Source organism: Aedes albopictus, chromosome 2, assembly GCF_035046485.1.
Source record: "Aedes albopictus strain Foshan chromosome 2, AalbF5, whole genome shotgun sequence".
In the NCBI taxonomy this organism is placed as follows: domain Eukaryota; kingdom Metazoa; phylum Arthropoda; class Insecta; order Diptera; family Culicidae; genus Aedes; species Aedes albopictus.
The window spans coordinates 449,152,691-449,169,983 of NC_085137.1; the positions used below are offsets into that span (position 1 = coordinate 449,152,691).

The window sequence follows — 17,293 nt, forward strand, 5'->3', positions numbered from 1 at the left end:
ACAAATAGTGTTACTTGGGTAAAGGCTCAAACATCAAAAGCCAGATAATCAATATAATTTCTGGTGCCAGAAATGGATTTTTATTAAACGTATGAAAGTGCGATATTCATCAACATAATACTTAAGTTTTGTTGAAGCGGAATTTCGAAGGTACCGTAATACGGGGTAACTTTGATAGTTTTTCAGCGAATTTTCTCAATATTTTTCCATGTAACAATATTCCCCCTAATTTTATAGTTTTAAAACAAGTACCGGGGTATCAGTTATCAATTGCAATTGAAAGATCGAACAATTTTAAATTTGTTGGGTCACTTTTGGCTTTCTTTATGAGCGAGAATCAGATTTTCATTTTGGGGTTACTTCGATAGTGCCCTGAAACACATCAAATCCTAAAAAATAATCACATATTGAAATCTTAGAAGTATGAACATGATTAGAGAAACCTTATGGAATATATCAGATAGAATTTTCATATCAAAACATTGTTTTTTTTTTGATAAATTCTTCATATAAAAATGAGTTTGTGGAGTACTGAGTGAAAAACACAGTGAATTAAGCTATCAAAAATTATTATCTTTTTTAAAATATAAGTTAAACGGTACATCAACATATGATTACATGTTATTCATGGTAAGTTTTCTTATTTTTGGTAGTTTTTGAGTGTTTTATTAACAAATTTTGAAAAACACAGATTTATCTACATGAAATTGCAAGGGCATTGCATAATTTTAGGCGTTTGTCGGTGTATGGAAATGTATGTCCCAATTTACAAAATTGCTTCCATTTCGTGTATCTTCGTTAAGAAATTCATGGCCAGGTTTGGAATCTACTATGATGGATCTATCGAGAATAAAAATCCATTCATTGAAAAAATAGTTAAAACAAATAGCAGATTATTTGAAGGGGTTGGAAAATGACAAAAATATCAATAATTTTTATTTTTTTTTCACAAAAAGTTTAATATAAACTAGATTTTAATGAAAATACGTCTAAGATGAACTTTGATATGTATAGAATTGAACTACGTTTGCCTTTTTCTTAACAGGATGAAGGAATCATAGTTATGAGGTAAACTATACAATGCCTGTTGCGCTATCAAAGTTACCCGCATTATCAAAGATACCCCGTTTTACGGTACGAGAAAGGCGCTATCACCGCTAGGTGGATTAATTGGGGTTTTCATTTAGATTGAGTACTGCTCTGTACTTCCAGGATACTTTTTAAGCAGGATACAGCCAGTAGTGCAAACACTAGAATAGAATAGATTGAGTATTATTCTGTATTTCTGTCAAGATACTGTATCCGCACTAGTAATTACACTAATGTTTTTATCTAAATCTTATACATAATATTATGCCATTAACAAAAAAAGTGTTAAATTACGCTAATTGATCAAAACCATATTTATTAACCATACAGGAATATTAACAATGGAGATCTTAGATCTATAGTCAGGTAATTAGTTTTCGAACAGAGTTGTTCCCTATTGTGCGTGTTCAATTATGGCTTCCCACACTAAGCTATGAAGAGTTAATAGTGGCTCCTAATAATCCAATATGCTTATAACTTTTTCTCTTCAACTAAAAACCACGAAATCTAACACCGTTTTCAACATATCGTCCACAGACAACTGAACATCAACACCGGTGAGTTGTACTACATCGGCGGCGGTAAAACCAAGGACGGCTTTGTCGGATGCATGAGAACAATCATCATCGACGGCAACATCCGACCACCGTCGGACTGGAAAGAGGAAGAATACTGCTGTAAGGGTGAAATGCTGTTCGACGCCTGCCACATGATCGACCGTTGCAATCCCAATCCGTGCAAGCACAACGGAGTATGCAAACAGAACTCGTTGGAGTTCACGTGTGATTGTGCTGGAACCGGGTATGCCGGAGCTGTTTGTCATACGTCGTTGAATCCACTGTCCTGTCAGGCGTACAAGAATGTAAACGTGGTGCAATCGCGAACTACGATCAATATTGATGTGGACGGAAGCGGTCCGCTGGCACCGTTCCCGGTAACTTGCGAATTCTACTCGGACGGTAGGGTGATTACGGTGTTGAGTCACAGTTCGGAGCATACGACGAGGGTGGACGGTTTTGCGGAACCGGGGTCGTTTGAGCAGAATATCATCTACGAAGCGGATTTGCCGCAGATTGAGGCCTTGCTGAACCGGTCGCAGTCCTGTTGGCAGCGGTTGAACTACGCTTGCCGGTCGTCCAGGTTGTTCAACTCGCCGTCGGAGGTGGAGAACTTCCGTCCGTATTCTTGGTGGGTTTCGCGGCATAACCAGCCTATGGATTACTGGGCGGGTGCCTTGCCTGGATCGCGGAAGTGTGAGTGCGGCATTTTGGGTACTTGCGTGGATCCGACGAAGTGGTGTAACTGCGATGCGAACAGCCTGGAATGGCAGGAGGATGGTGGAGAGATTCGGGAGAAGGAATATCTACCGGTGAAGGCTTTGAGGTTTGGTGACACGGGAACTCCGGTTGATGAGAAGCTTGGTCGGTACACGTTGGGTCCGCTGAAGTGTGAGGGTGATGATCTGTTCAACAACGTGGTGACGTTCCGTATTAAGGACGCTACGATTAATCTACCGCCGTTTGACATGGGCCATTCCGGAGACATCTACTTCGAATTTAAGACTACGATCGAGGATGCGGTGATTTTGAATGCTCGTGGACCTACGGACTTCATTCGTTTGAACATTGTTGGTGGAACGAAGTTGTTGTTCGAGTACCAAGCTGGTACTGGAACACAGAAGGTATACGTGGAGACCAGCTATTGGTTGAGCGATGATCGTTGGCACTCGGTGAGTGTTGAACGTAACCGTAAGGAAGCTCGATTGGTGGTTGATGGATCTATCCGGGCGGAAGTGAGGGAGCCTCCGGGTCCGGTTCGGGCGTTGTATTTGACTTCAGAGTTGGTGGTTGGAGCTAGTATTGATTACCGGGATGGATTCGTTGGCTGTATTCGTGCGTTCCTGCTGAATGGAAACCATGTGGATCTGAGAGGGTATGCGGAGCGCAGACTGTACGGTGTCTCTCCTGGATGCGTTGGACGATGTGAATCTAGCCCATGCTTGAACAACGGTACCTGTACGGAGCGGTACGATAACTTCATATGCGATTGCCGTTGGAGTGCATTCAAGGGACCGATTTGTGCTGACGGTAAGTTTGTTTCATTCTGAGTAATCCAAACTGTACTTGGGTTTGCAACGTAAGGTCTACAATGTCTCAATTTGGGGGTTTAAAAGATGCTCGTTCGTTAACGGAGCTCGCCTTTTCGGGTTGCATCACGAAGTAAGATCTACCAAAACAAAATATAGTGCCGTCCTATTTTTCAATTTTTGAATATGGGTTCTGGTAATTCAAGGAATCAGAGTATTTAGTCCTTTCTACCTCGGACCTTCCTACTGGTGTCTTGGTGACTTAGTCTCTGAATAAAACTAAGCTAACCAAATTTACTTTGCAAACAGGTAAAAACCTCCCCATCGGAGGCTAAACTTAATGCAAAGGGAATCAAATTGGGTTAAAGATCCATGCATGTACTAACTCTTCAAAGACTGGTAATTGCTGGTAGAATCCTTGTACCGACTTTTCGAACCCTCTTCGAATGAGTGTAATCAGCTTCGTACCTTTAAATTCCGCCCTATGTTGCTTATCCTTTGACAGATACGCGTATTTCGACTACCACTTGTAATCTGACACTGAGGAAGATTACAAGTGGTAGTCGAAATATGCGTATCTGTCAAAGGATAAGCAACATAGGGCGGAATTAAAAGGTACGAAACTGATTACACTCATTCCTAGAATCCTTATTACCGTCGTGCGGGGCTACTTTTGAAATGCGGGGCTACTTTGGACACTTTTGAATATGGATTTTTTGAATTCAAAATATGGTTCAAATCTGTTTGATGTCTTAGGAACTATTATGAAGCAATAGTTTTCCCTTCATTTGGTTGAAATTAATTTCAAACAGACCGTTCATCGCTTGTCAGGACGCGAAAAAACATCGAATAAACCAATATAATATACATAACGTATCAGAACATTTGGTCTGTAGGCATTGTTTCTACAGTTCATAAATTTCAAAGGGTTGATCAATTCATTCAAAATGTATCAACGTAGCATATACAATCGAATATTTGTATCGTTATACGTTATAAATGACCGTTTCACCCAAATAAAGGATTGATGGTCCCTTTTTTCAGGCTATCTATATAGCAATATCACGCTGCTCATAATACCAAAGGTAGCACAGAACCATCTTAAAACGCATATTTTTATTGAAATTATGTATGATACAGTATACTACAGTATTGGTACAACGTAGTTTTCAAAATAACTCCGGAATTTGAAATGCAGTTTTGTTATAGATAAAAATGTCCAAAGTAGCCCCCATCCGGTTCTATATGAGATGTGTCCGATTGGTGTATAAACAACTTTTTTGTTTATTGATGGATTTAGCTCAAATTTTGCATACATCCTACATACATACTCACGATTATTGTGTATAAAAATTGCGGACATTTATTCACTAGTCTGGGAGCTATAATGTCATAAAGTTGAAAAACCATGAAAAAGTGTATAAAGAAGCCCCGCACGACGGTACTGAATAAATGTTCCTTTATTGGAATGATATTGCTGCTGTGGTGACGAGTGTCTTACTCGTCCACCTTTATACAATGCACTCTCGCGCATGCATGCACCTGTGTGGAGTCACAGTAGCCTACACACTCTGCGCAGCACAACAGCAGAATAGTCAGTCTTATATACACACTCGAGCTGGTCAGACGCGGTTACCACAAGTGGCGACGAGGATGAAAAAAAAGCGGGTTTTGTCGCGTTTGAATCGATTTTCGTTCGATTTTGATTGAATTAAATTACGTTTATATTCTGTGTAGATATATCGCAAAGTTACTGGGCAATTTAGTTGCATTTGAATGAAGAAACGAAAAACCATGTGATTTAGGTTCATACAAGAAAAAAAATGATGATATATTTATTAATGAAAAATGCAAATAGATCGTGGAAGAAAAAAAAAGAATAGATTTTTTTCGTGAAAATTGAAGAAAGAAGAGTAATATGTAATGGGAAAAGTTTTGATTCTCCAGCAGAGTTTTCAAACAAGTGACGATAAAATGAAAGCGACGAAGTGACGCCGCTTGTAGCGTGGGCGCAGAAAAAAAAAGTGATGACCTTGAGCCATTGTTCCACGCGCGCGGCAGGCGAGATCATTGTTTTGCAGTGAATGTGCTGGGTCGCAAGGTAGATCGTGCAACGTGTGTCTGTGTCTGTTGGATGAAGATTTGAAAAATGGAATTACTGCAAGATGCGGTGATGTTTAGTGGAAGAGAACAGTGAGTATTGATTGTAGCGACGGCGTTGCTCCTGATGCACTGGCGCGACGAAGGATGTGTGCGGATTTGTACTGAAAGGTATGTAGGTACTTTAATATGATTGAACGAACGAAAACGAGTATTTTGAATGCATACGGATGCCTTTGAGATGTTGGTTAATGAAACTGAATTTAGGAATTGTTGAGCTTTATGACGAATGAAATGTTATCTCGTGGTCTCGTATCCAACATGAAAGAAAGGTGGAATCGGACGAAGTCAAATTTTGTGAAATCACATAATTTCACCAGAAATTTTGAAGACATCGTGATTAAATTCACTAACGACAAATGAAAAGTATGTTGAAATATTGTGATTGAATTCACTATTGGTATTATTGAGATTTTTGTTATATGAGTACATTCACCAGGAGTGCTGCTATATTATTAAAAAATACCAGGACTCTTCTTCAAGTTTCCAGCAGCTATTGTATCGTGTTGTTCTCCCCAAGTTCAAAGACATCGACATTTCCACAACCTTTTTCTGTACTCTCAGGTACGCTCAGGTCGCTTATTTATGAAAAATACCAATTATTGTGCGTAGCACATTTCATTTAGAATGAGTTTCTTGTGAATCGGAGTTTCTTTAACAATCCATTTATTAGTATGGATACTTTCCACAGATGTTACGTTATTTAATTAAAGAAAATAATAATAATAATTATTATTATTATTATTTCAAATGTGTTGTTTAAAGCTTTCTGTTTGTTTCGGATGGTGCATTCTAGTTATCAATCCACACATTTGATAGAAAATTATTTTTACTCAAAAAAAAAATGTCGAGACTTTGAGACAATCGTAACCAATCTAAAAAAAAAATACTTGCAAAGTTGCATAGCCCTATAAATTTTGAACTACATTCAACAGATGCCCCAGAAAGTCTATAATTTAGTTCAAGCGCACAGCGATTGTTCATTCAGTTTATTCTAAGTTGCTAGCCTCATGGGGAGGTTCATTACATCAACGGATGTCAAAAGACCTTACCAAGTAATCGCAATATTTCGGGGGATTTTTTTTTCACGTTTCGGATCTAGTCCGTGTTATGTACTCCAATATTTTGATCGTTAATAAATTGTGCAGGATTAAGTTGGTTGTGATTAGATTCAGACTAGAAATACATACAACATTCCCTTATGAAGAAACATTCCCTCTGGTCTGGTGAAGAAACATTCCCTCTGGGCACGACAAAAGGATGTTGTGTTTGGATTCGCTGAACACATATGGAAAGTATTTGTGATTGAATTCACTTGGAAACCACAGGAAGATACGTGATTAAATTCACTAATATGATAATGAGAGCGACGTGAGTATGACAATGGAAACACGCATTGAGGGGACTGTGATTGAATTCACTGAAAAACCATGGTAAGGCAATATTCATGTGATTTAATTCACTAACAATCTGGAGAAATTCGCTAATTGGGTAACTAAGAGAGCTCATCGGACAAACTGAGATTAAATTCACCGACTGACTGATGCGGAAGGAGAAAGAAAATGTATTGAACAAGAGTAGAACAGAGGTGTTTGAGTTCACTGAGAATACATGGAGGGAGCACACATAATCAATGAGGCTGTGAGATCCTGCCGAGAGAGCCGTGGCTCGAATCCTGGTCCTGTAGAAGATCTTTTCAAATTGTATTTTTTTCACTTCCCTGCGTCATACAATTTTTCTTGATATCTGCTACATGAGTGCAAAAAGGAAAAACAGACCAATCGGAACAGATGACCAACCGTTGGTGGATACCGGGATAGCTCATGGAACACTTGGCAAATAGACAGGCTCCGTTCCAATGGGTGTCCCAGCGCCAGGGGAAGAAAAATGGTTGTTTGTAGTTGACCTGGTTGGCATCATGTCTTGGATTGGATTTGTGGTTGTGCTTTCGAGCTAGAGGGTGTTAATAGGATGATCATTCCATCAAGCGACCTCTGGCAATTAAATCAGCGCTTTGGTCCTTTGCTACGTTGGAAGTGGTAGTCGGACAGAGTTTTGTGTATTAATTGTTTTTTTTTGTGTTGCGTTGTCTAACTGCTTCGTTGGAGCGGCGGAGCGAGGAAAGGAATGAATAGTTCCATTCCAATGGTTTATTCATCCATTGAACAGCAATTCTGTTTGTTGGAATGGATTCAACCGGATATACATTTGATACACATTTACTCCAAATCCGAGTACGCTTATTTTGATATAGACTGACACCATGAGTTTTGAGATGCGATGATCCAGGTTCACCTCTTTATTGTTGGAGTAAGGGCTTCTGCTTGACAAATGCATAGGTTAGAATGAGATTTTGTGGAGTGAAGCGGATTGACTGGAATCTAAGGCTACACCACTGAATGTGATGCGGATCTTGGTCATCATGAATACTCTTCACAGATCGAAAAAAGAGTGCAACATTCTGTGCCATATGATGCACATAATTGGAGCGAGGGATATCATAGAAGTTTACATGACATATCATGTGAAGTTCATGCAATATCATGTAAACTTCCATTATATGTCATGTAATTCAGCATGACTCTGAGAGTTTACATGACATATAACACAAATTTACATGATATATCATGTAAACCATCATAACATTAGGTTTACATGACTAAAATGAAGTTTACATGACGTGTAAATCACATTATTTTTATCTTCTTTTCATTTGGAGCAGATCTTTAGTCAGACTATCGAACTCAAACGATAATATCCATTTTATAATATTTGGGTATTGTTGCGTAGATGTTTTCAGTCGTTGAAATGGATCTGTGATTTAGAAATCAATTGGCAGCGGTCTGATCAGGAATGTGAGTTCTGCCCTGGGAGCTGTCAGTTTGCAGCCTTATTAATGTAATGTGCCTGTTTGTTTTTTTTTTCGCGCAGTATTGTTACATTGTGGTTGTACCAAACAGAGTACAGGCAGCACCCTTTTATGAGTGTGACTAGTTGTATTTGCCCTGTGGCAGAAGCAGTGGATAAGGTAGTGTTCGACAAGACATAATGGTGGTTTCCTTGCATTACTTAACCGTGGCGTGTCTTCGTATATAGTTGCAAGATTGTCATTGGCAGTGGGAGGCCTCAGTTAATGTGGAGGTGGTCAAGCACTAGAATAAAAAGCATGCGTTATGCCAGGAGGAGGAGAGATATCTGTCCTTCAAGTTTAGGTTGGTGCAACAATTTGAAAACTTGTGATTAAATTCACTGGAAGCGTATTTCTGTGATTAAATTCACTAAGGGTGTACAAGCAATAATGGATTCGATTTCAGGAATCCCTTGAAGAGGGTGGTAATTAAATTCACAGGAGTGACTATCCGTATCTTGAGAATGTTTTGAGGAACGAATCCAGTAAAGCAAGACTAGAGTAATCGGCGAAAGGTCAGTTATTGGATTGGTTCTGCTGCGAGCATGTGTTACGAAGAGCATCGGAGATGCTGCGGAGTTGTTCAAAAAAAAAAATGCGGAAGATCTTAGAAAAGGGATCCACCAGTATATCTTGGAAGGCCAACACGAGAGCTACACTGCATCGGTCACATAGGGCGGAAACCAGAAGACCGTCTATCGGAAGAGGTGTCCAAATGTAAAGCAAAATATACCGTTGCATTGTCTTCATGCCAGGCCGCTCACATGAAAGATTTTGCGATTGCAAAGGATATTCGTGACATCGGGGTCGTATGGTTGGTGTCATCAATTATTTGGTCATGTTATGATGTGGCATACGGGTTCAATTCACGAAGCAGTCGTCAAGCGGTGTGTTTAACTGTGCGTTGCATGTTTGTCTGTTATCTGGTATCGTGCTCAATTCAAAAAAAACATTAAACGTATTGAAGGTTTTGCATATGTAAGTGAACATTAAATGCAACTGAAATCTTTTTACTAGACCCAATAAGGAAAGGAATCACAATTCAACGATAACTGATAAGTGATAATTTGTTGAAACACTCAAAGAAGTTGTGTATTTGGTACTTGAAGATAATATGCGTGTGTTAATGCATATAGTGAACCTATGGGGAGTGAGTGGAGCAACCGTTAAAAAAAAAACTTTTATGATCATGGTTGTTTTCCGTTACCATTTGTAAGACGGTGCGGTGATTGGTGTTTGGACAGGAGAGAGTCATGCTTTTAAAATGTGGAAAACGGGCGGTCGATTGCATCTTTGATAAGAGGACACATTTATTGTAAGGAGGGAGAGACGGAGCAGGTATTAGAATAACTAGCATTGAGCAGGTCTGCTGAAATTTGAAGGTGTTAGTTTTGCAACAGCATCGCGATTGTCTGAATGATGGTGGCGTACCGATCAAGGCAACCATTGGAGCTCCACGGAGTACCAGTAGTTGTAGTTTATTATGGAGTGTGAGTCATCAATTGTGCGACATCAAATCACTACATTAAATTGGTAAATATTTCACATGGCATTTAGACGAATTGATACTCGACGGTTTCAAGGATTAGACGGACCTTAGAAAACTCTAAGCCAAAGTACATATTCAGATTATAGAAAGGGGGATGTGGTGACGAGTGTCTTACTCGTCCACCTTTATACAATGCACTCTCGCGCATGCATGCACCTGTGTGGAGTCACAGTAGCCTACACACTCTGCGCAGCACAACAGCAGAATAGTCAGTCTTATATACACACTCGAGCTGGTCAGACGCGGTTACCACAGCTGCTAATGTTAAAACTCGGTTCCTAAACTTGGGGAGAATTGAGCAGTAAAACAAGGACGATACCAGGTTTCTGATGCATGTTCAATTATCAGGATAATCAGGTAACCAATAAGGATACGGGTAATGTCATAATAGATCTAAAAACTGGTCGCAGTGACAAATCCGTACAGGAATGAAAAAAAAATTGGCTTTATAATATTTAGTGTATAGAGAAAATAATTCTGTAACGAGTGTAAAAGCCGAGGACCGAACTCTAGAATCGTTTTATTAGCCAATTAGATTTAAAATATAACAAATCTTATGCGTGTTCTATAACCGTTCATTTCACGCTTTATAATTCGCACAGAAATCGGAGTCAACATGAAGGCCAGCTCGATGATCAAGTACGACTTCCAGGGAGCTTTCCGTTCAACGTTGCACGAGCGGATCCGCGTCGGATTCACGACGACCAATCCCAAAGGTTTCCTGCTTGGGTTCTTCTCCAGTCAATCGAAGGAATATCTCACGATAATGGTATCCAATTCGGGTCATCTGCGAGTGGTGTTCGATTTTGGCTTTGAACGGCAGGAGTTGATCTACCCGACGAAGAACTTCGGACTGGGTCAGTACCATGACGTACGGTTTTCGAGAAAGAATGGCGGTGCAACGGCAGTGCTAGAGATTGATGATTACGAACCGCAGGAGTACCACTTCGATATCAAGGATTCGGCCGATTCGCAGTTTAACAATATCGAGTACATGTACATCGGAAAGAACGAAACGATGAAAGACGGTTTCATCGGATGCATTTCGAGGGTAGAGTTTGACGATATCTATCCGCTGAAGTTCCTGTTCCAGGAGAACCCGCCACCGAATGTGAAATCGCTAGGAAGTAAGTTTTTATTGTTATTTCTTCCTTATTTTTTAGTTTTATACTAATTTCGTATGATTATAGCTCCTTTGACGGAAGATTTCTGCGGAGTTGAACCAGTTACCCATCCTCCAATCGAAATTGAGACCCGTCCTCCACCAGAGGTCGATGAAGATAGGCTGCGAGATGCCTACGGTCCAGATACTGCTATCCTGGGAGGTAAGTTCAGATCTCTCCTCATGTAATCAAAAGTTCTACTTCTATTTTGTCATATACACCTTCAAACTCCAGAAAGTTCCGATGAAGTCCTGAAAAGAAATTTCTGATTGATTAAGAGACTAATGTATGCGAGTAACTTGAGCAGGGGCGTACAATTTCGTTTCAATGATACACTTTCATGCAACATTTGAATGAGTCACTTCAAGTGTTTCATACATTTTTCTAATGACTCGGTCGTTAAAAAAAACTTTTCCACTCATCGTAGCACTCGGTAGTCTCCCACCCGGTCGCGTTGCTTGTGCTTCACCCGTCAGAGCATTAGTGTCTCACTGGTGCGCGCTAGTCTCTCAATGGTTACGGGCGCCGGTTAATTGGATTTAAGTGGTCGAATTTGTTATCCTCTTTCATAAAACATAATTATCAATCTCAAGTTCAGGGTCGTGCAATTTCGAAAGGAAAACATGACGTACGACGACTGTAGCAAATCGTTTCCCATGCGAACGGACTGCTGTGATGCTTCATCTCTCACCCAGCAACACACTCGTTCGTTGCTGCTACAGAAACAAGTGTGTATGAAACATGGGATGATACACTTGGATTTTCGTTTCATTTATGAGTCATTGAAATACTTCAACATGCTAAAAACACTATTTAAACCACATTTTTAAATAGTGGTGCACGCCAATAGATTGATAATTATGTTTTATGAAAGAGGATAACAAATTCGACCACTTAAATCCAATTAACCGGCGCCCGTAACCATTGAGAGACTAGCGCGCACCAGTGAGACACTAATGCTCTGACGGGTGAAGCACAAGCAACGCGACCGGGTGGGAGACTACCGAGTGCTACGATGAGTGGAAAAGTTTTTTTTAACGACCGAGTCATTAGAAAAATGTATGAAACACTTGAAGTGACTCATTCAAATGTTGCATGAAAGTGTATCATTGAAACGAAATTGTACGCCCCTGCTACGAAGAACTTATTGAAGTGTAATGTTAAGCAGCTTTCAAAATGCTTAAGAGGCTCACTCTGAACATGATCTGAACTTTGTACAGAAGTTCCAAAACAACTCATCTTCTCTTAGACAACTTGAAAACTCAACCTCTCATCTGAACTTCTGGTTACTTGGGTCAAGAATCTATATTTCTAACGTATCTCGAAACTGTCTAACACGCTGTTCTTCCCCAGGTGTCCTAGCAGTGCTGTTCTTGCTGCTCATCATAATGGCCATCTTGATCAGTCGGTACATGAACCGCCACAAAGGCGAATATCTGACGCAAGAAGACAAGGGAGCCGATGCGGCTCTGGATCCAGACGATGCGGTGGTGCAATCGACGACAGGCCATCAAGTGACCAAACGAAAAGAGTGGTTTATTTAATGATCTACAACATCATTATAGCAAATATTGGCCTGTGTTCCAAAAATGTCTACAGCCGGCAGACAGAGCAAACAACAAATTAGCAGCTGTAAATAATGTGTTCAACACGCATACATCTACGAAAATCTTCCGTTTAGAAGTTGATAGTTTTCGTCCGTATCGTTAGCTTATTTGGTTAATCCATCATCTACTCACACTGGAACTTGATCATCGATTTCTGTAGGTGGAAGACCAAGAATTCAAAAGCATAACATTGGTCGTTTTTCTTCTAACTGGTAGATCAATAGGCTCCGTAATGCCCTCTGATGCTTGAGCTTGCTTAGCTAGCGAATGATAAAGGAAAAACTCTTCAAGACACCACTTATTAATTTCTTGACCATCCATTTACCGAGATCGATTTGTCGTATTTCAGGTGTGATAGCCATTTACAAGAGTATGAACATCACTTTTAATTTGCAATTGTCTGAACTAAGTCAGACTTTGAGAAACAAAACCAATGTGGAACACAAAATAATAAGAAGCAAACCCCGAAACGGAAGCAGCATTTCGATTAGTTCTATAGGATTGTTTTTGATTTCTATTTCGTAAGGCGATAGATTTTTTATTACTATTGATTTTAGCCGTCCATTATCGTACTTTATTTTTTTTTTTAGTTTGTCGAAAACCGATTACCCTCTAACAATCGAATGATAATCTATGAGTTGTAGTTCTTAAGGCTGTAATTAAGTTCGAGAAAAAAAATCTAATTTTTAGAAAGCTGACCGGAGCATGTTGAAAATTTCTTCAGTAGGTTTAGTGAAAGAAGAGGTAGCTGTGGTAAGAATCTCACAAATTTCTCTAACAAATTTCCCTACGCCACAAGCGTAGACCAGCAGAATACAAACAAAAATTACATCAGGTTTGTAGAGCATTTCGGGAGGCCATTCTCCCTTTCATGCGCAGAAACAAATTTACCTAAGGAAAACTAACTAAGGGCAACCGTAGACCGCAAGTTTTGCAGAGTGCGGCTTTTCAGTCGATTTTACAGCTGAAGCCATGTCTGATGTGTAAATAGTTTTTCAAAATACATTGAAACAAATTAGAAAATGGTGTTGTAGTATTTCTTTGAAAGAAAGCAATGATATGATAGGGGCGGGGGCAAGATGGATCATGAATCATAGCAACCTTGGATAAGTATCGGACTCCAATTCTTCATTACACCAACTAAGCTAACCATGGAAATGTTTGACATTTCTCAGGTAATTTTGACAGACCGCACACATGCACGAAAAAGACGGATCATATATTCTACTTTATCGATCTTGTTGCCGTCCTTTTCCTGCTCATGTTACATCTGTCAAAATGACCTGAGAATTTTCAGCCATTTTGAGGTTAAGTTCGTTGGTGTAATGAAGAATGGCAAATATTTGGCATAATAACAAACAGTCCAATAGCACGTTGATCCGTTTTTACTTAAGGTTTTATAAGACTGTTTCAAACAGTTTTATGGCACCTTAAGTAAAAACGGGTCAAGGTGCTATTGGACTGTTTGTCATTATTCCAAATATTTGCCATTGAAGTCCGATATTTATCCAATGTTGCTATGATTCACGTAGTGTTTGGCTTGTTTGGCCAAATATTTGTCCCGTCTAATGGGACCTCTATCTTACCGGTCAGCTTAAGGCCTGAGTGTCCTCTGCTGAGTCGTCTCCATTCGACTCGGTCAATGGCTGTGCGTCTTCAGTTCCGCACTCTGCGAAAAGTCCCCAAATCGTCCTCCATTTGATCGACCCACCTAGCTCACTGCGCACCACGTCTTCTTGTATCGGTTGGATGGCTTTCAGATTTGCGAGCTCGGCAAAAATGCGCACAGCCGTCTACTCAGTAAAACTATTAGCTGATATCGATATCCCAGCAAAAAGTGTTAGCTGGCTCGTTTTCTGAAATCTCGGCAAAGTTGTTGTTTGCTGATTACTCGCCTGTGCAAATCTCGGTAAAAGAATGGAATAATGCTTATAACTGTTACAAAAAAAAAAGAAATTAATTATTACAAAGTATTAACACTTCACGATACACATAGAACCTTACAATTGCACAAATTAGGAACATCACAAATTGACGCAGCACAACACATAACATAAATGTGCCCTGTTATCCAGATGGATATCTCCTTCCGATCACAGGATGACGAGGTTTCATTTATTGGTTTGGGTCCATCAGTCATCCTGGAATAGTATTTTAGTTGGCAGTATGCCTTTTACTTCACAGCATTTGTTGCTGTGTTCATAGCTTGGTTTTGTGTAGGAAAACTAATCCTAATCGGGCATCCCGTTTCGGGTTCTATTACTAGAGCTCTATAACTTGAAGTCGGTATCAGGGAAAGGTTTGTATCTCTAGTATTTATCCGCAGAACGAAATGGCCTGAAAGTTAGCAATCAAAATAGGATTGCACTTCATGGGCCACTATTCTGCCAGAACCCTATAAATGTACATAAGAATTAGGCGAATATATACAAATCAAATTGAAACATGTAACACAAAGAATTCACGAATGTCACATTTAGAACACACTAAACAATCATTTTGTCTTATTTATGTAACAAATATTTAAACCCGTAACATAACCCGGCAATCTGAATTAAGTGTCATAGAATAACTGAAACGGCCGCTATGTTGCGAACAAATAGCGCCACCGTAGCCTTGTGTGTTTGACGTAACTCCACTGCTGTCACAATGTGAAAGTCCATATACGCTGGCGCCTTTGTTTACATGCGGTGAACACTAGAAAAGTTTACTTCATTGATCCATTATATGTATATTTGTTGACAAAGATTGTGTAGTATATTTTGTGCCAAAAAAATCTCAATTTTTATTTTGTTACATATAGAAGGCTTAGGGGCGATTCCTTCACCCCGGCTTAAGCGTTAAACCAGGTTTAACTATATGGGTAAGCCTGGCTTACCAGTTAAGCCAAGGTGAAGAAATCCGCCCTTAGATCATAAAAGCTGCTAGATATAATCGGTAGAATCGCAAAGAATCGGATAGAATATGGTAACTTTGGCAATGGTGGCCTGGGGGGAGATCAAAGCAGGTAGCAGGAGCGTTTCAGAGGATCCAAAGAGTTTCCAGTGGGGTATCAGGAGATCTCAGATGCGTTTCAAGGGGGTCCCAGGAAGTTTAACCTTTCAGCAAATATAATACATTATTATATATATTATTACTTAAAAATCTTTGCTTTCAGGACGCGCGCCATCAAGCATGCAAAACTACACCGCGCTCGCGCTGCTTACGACGACCGAGGTTTTTTGGTAGTGTTGTACTTCTTACAACAGCGCGCGTGCTGAAGGGTTAAGGGGAACCCAGAGGTCTCAGGGCGTTTGAAGAGGTCTCAACGTCATCTGAGGTAGTTTTGTGGGTTTCCAAAGGGTATCAGGAGCGTTTCTAGGGGTTTCTGGGACGTTTCAGAGGGTTCTGGGTCATTTGGCCGACCGCCATTTGGTCGAATGCCGTTTGGTCGAACGCCATTTGGCCGAAAAAAGGGTTATTTGTCCAGGGGTCTCCAGTTAGCCTAGTGGTTAAGGATATGGATCGCCAATCCGGAGACGGCGGGTTCGATTCCCGTTTCAGTCGAGAAAATTTTCTCGACTCCCTGGGCATAGTGTATCATTGTACTTGCCTTACAATATACAAATTCATGCAATGGCAGGCAAAGAACGCTCTTCAATTAATAACTGGGGAAGTGCTTAAAGAACACTAAGTTGAAGCGAGACAGGCCAAGTCCCAGTGGGTACGTAGAGCCATAAAGAAGAAGAAGAAGAAGAAGAAGAAGAAGAAGAAGAAGAAGAAGAAGAAGAAGAAGAAGAAGAAGAAGAAGAAGAAGAAGAAGAAGGTTATTTGTCCGAACGCCATTTGATCGAATGCCGTTTGGCTGAAAAAGGATAATGAACTTAAATTATCTTACCTTTGATTCAAAGAAGGAAAAATCCCTGTCAAAAATATGCCCAGTTTCAACGGTAACTAACCCCTTGATGGTAAGACTTGAAAGAATAGCCTATGATTAAAAGAAGGGAATATTTCTGATGATCATATTGACAGCTAGAATGTTATCCACGCCTCCAAATCCTTTTGATAATAATTTGGTCCAAACGGCATTCTGCCAAACGACCCTTTCGGCCAAATGGCATTCGGCCAAATGGCATTCGGCCAAATGGCGTTCGGCCAGACGACATACGGGCAAATGGCCGGGCACCGTTTCAGAAACCCTTTCAGGAAGTACCATGAGATGTCAGTGGCGTTTCAGGAGGTCTGAGGGGAGCTCCAAAGAGCTCCAGGGGTTCTCAGGAGGTTGCAGGGGACTCAAGCGCATTTCAAGAGGCCTTAGGGGTTATCAGGGGTAAAGAGAAATTGACAAAACACATTCGTAGGGTTCGCTACTACTGTGGCTTCTTGTATTTATTCTCATTCTGACACTTTGCACTGCAAACCTTTGCTTCGGCCTACTAGGCAAAATTTTCCTCACGCAGTGTTCCCATAAAGCAAAAAGGAACATCATTTAAATAGTTTTAAACAAGGATGGGAACACTCACTTGCTATTTTCTCAGCTTAGAAGCGTGCGATCAAAAAACGATGTATGGACGACTTTTGCATTGTGATTTTGTCTAAAACTTTGCTAAATAGAGTAGGGGTCGCATACGCATACCGAAGTCGTGAGGGAGCTGCGAAGGCAACTCTCCAAGAGGTGAATGTAAATTACACTCACCTCGTGGAGAGTCGCTTTTACAACTCTGTCACGACTTTGGTATGCGTGTGCGACCC

General features: G+C 40.3%; 1 protein-coding gene across 1 annotated transcript in view; it reads left to right on the top strand.

Annotated features, from left to right (window-relative positions):
• LOC109410019 (neurexin-4) overlaps positions 1 to 13,585 on the top strand; it is a 92,159-nt gene extending 78,574 nt beyond the window's left edge. Inside the window, exons 7-10 of the mRNA XM_062848619.1 lie at positions 1,627 to 3,176; positions 10,395 to 10,919; positions 10,983 to 11,117; positions 12,309 to 13,585. Coding sequence (XP_062704603.1) covers positions 1,627 to 3,176; positions 10,395 to 10,919; positions 10,983 to 11,117; positions 12,309 to 12,499 — 2,401 coding nt within the window. The 3' untranslated portion in view covers positions 12,500 to 13,585. The remainder of the gene's footprint in view (positions 1 to 1,626; positions 3,177 to 10,394; positions 10,920 to 10,982; positions 11,118 to 12,308) is intronic.
• Positions 13,586 to 17,293: the final 3,708 nt, after the last annotated feature.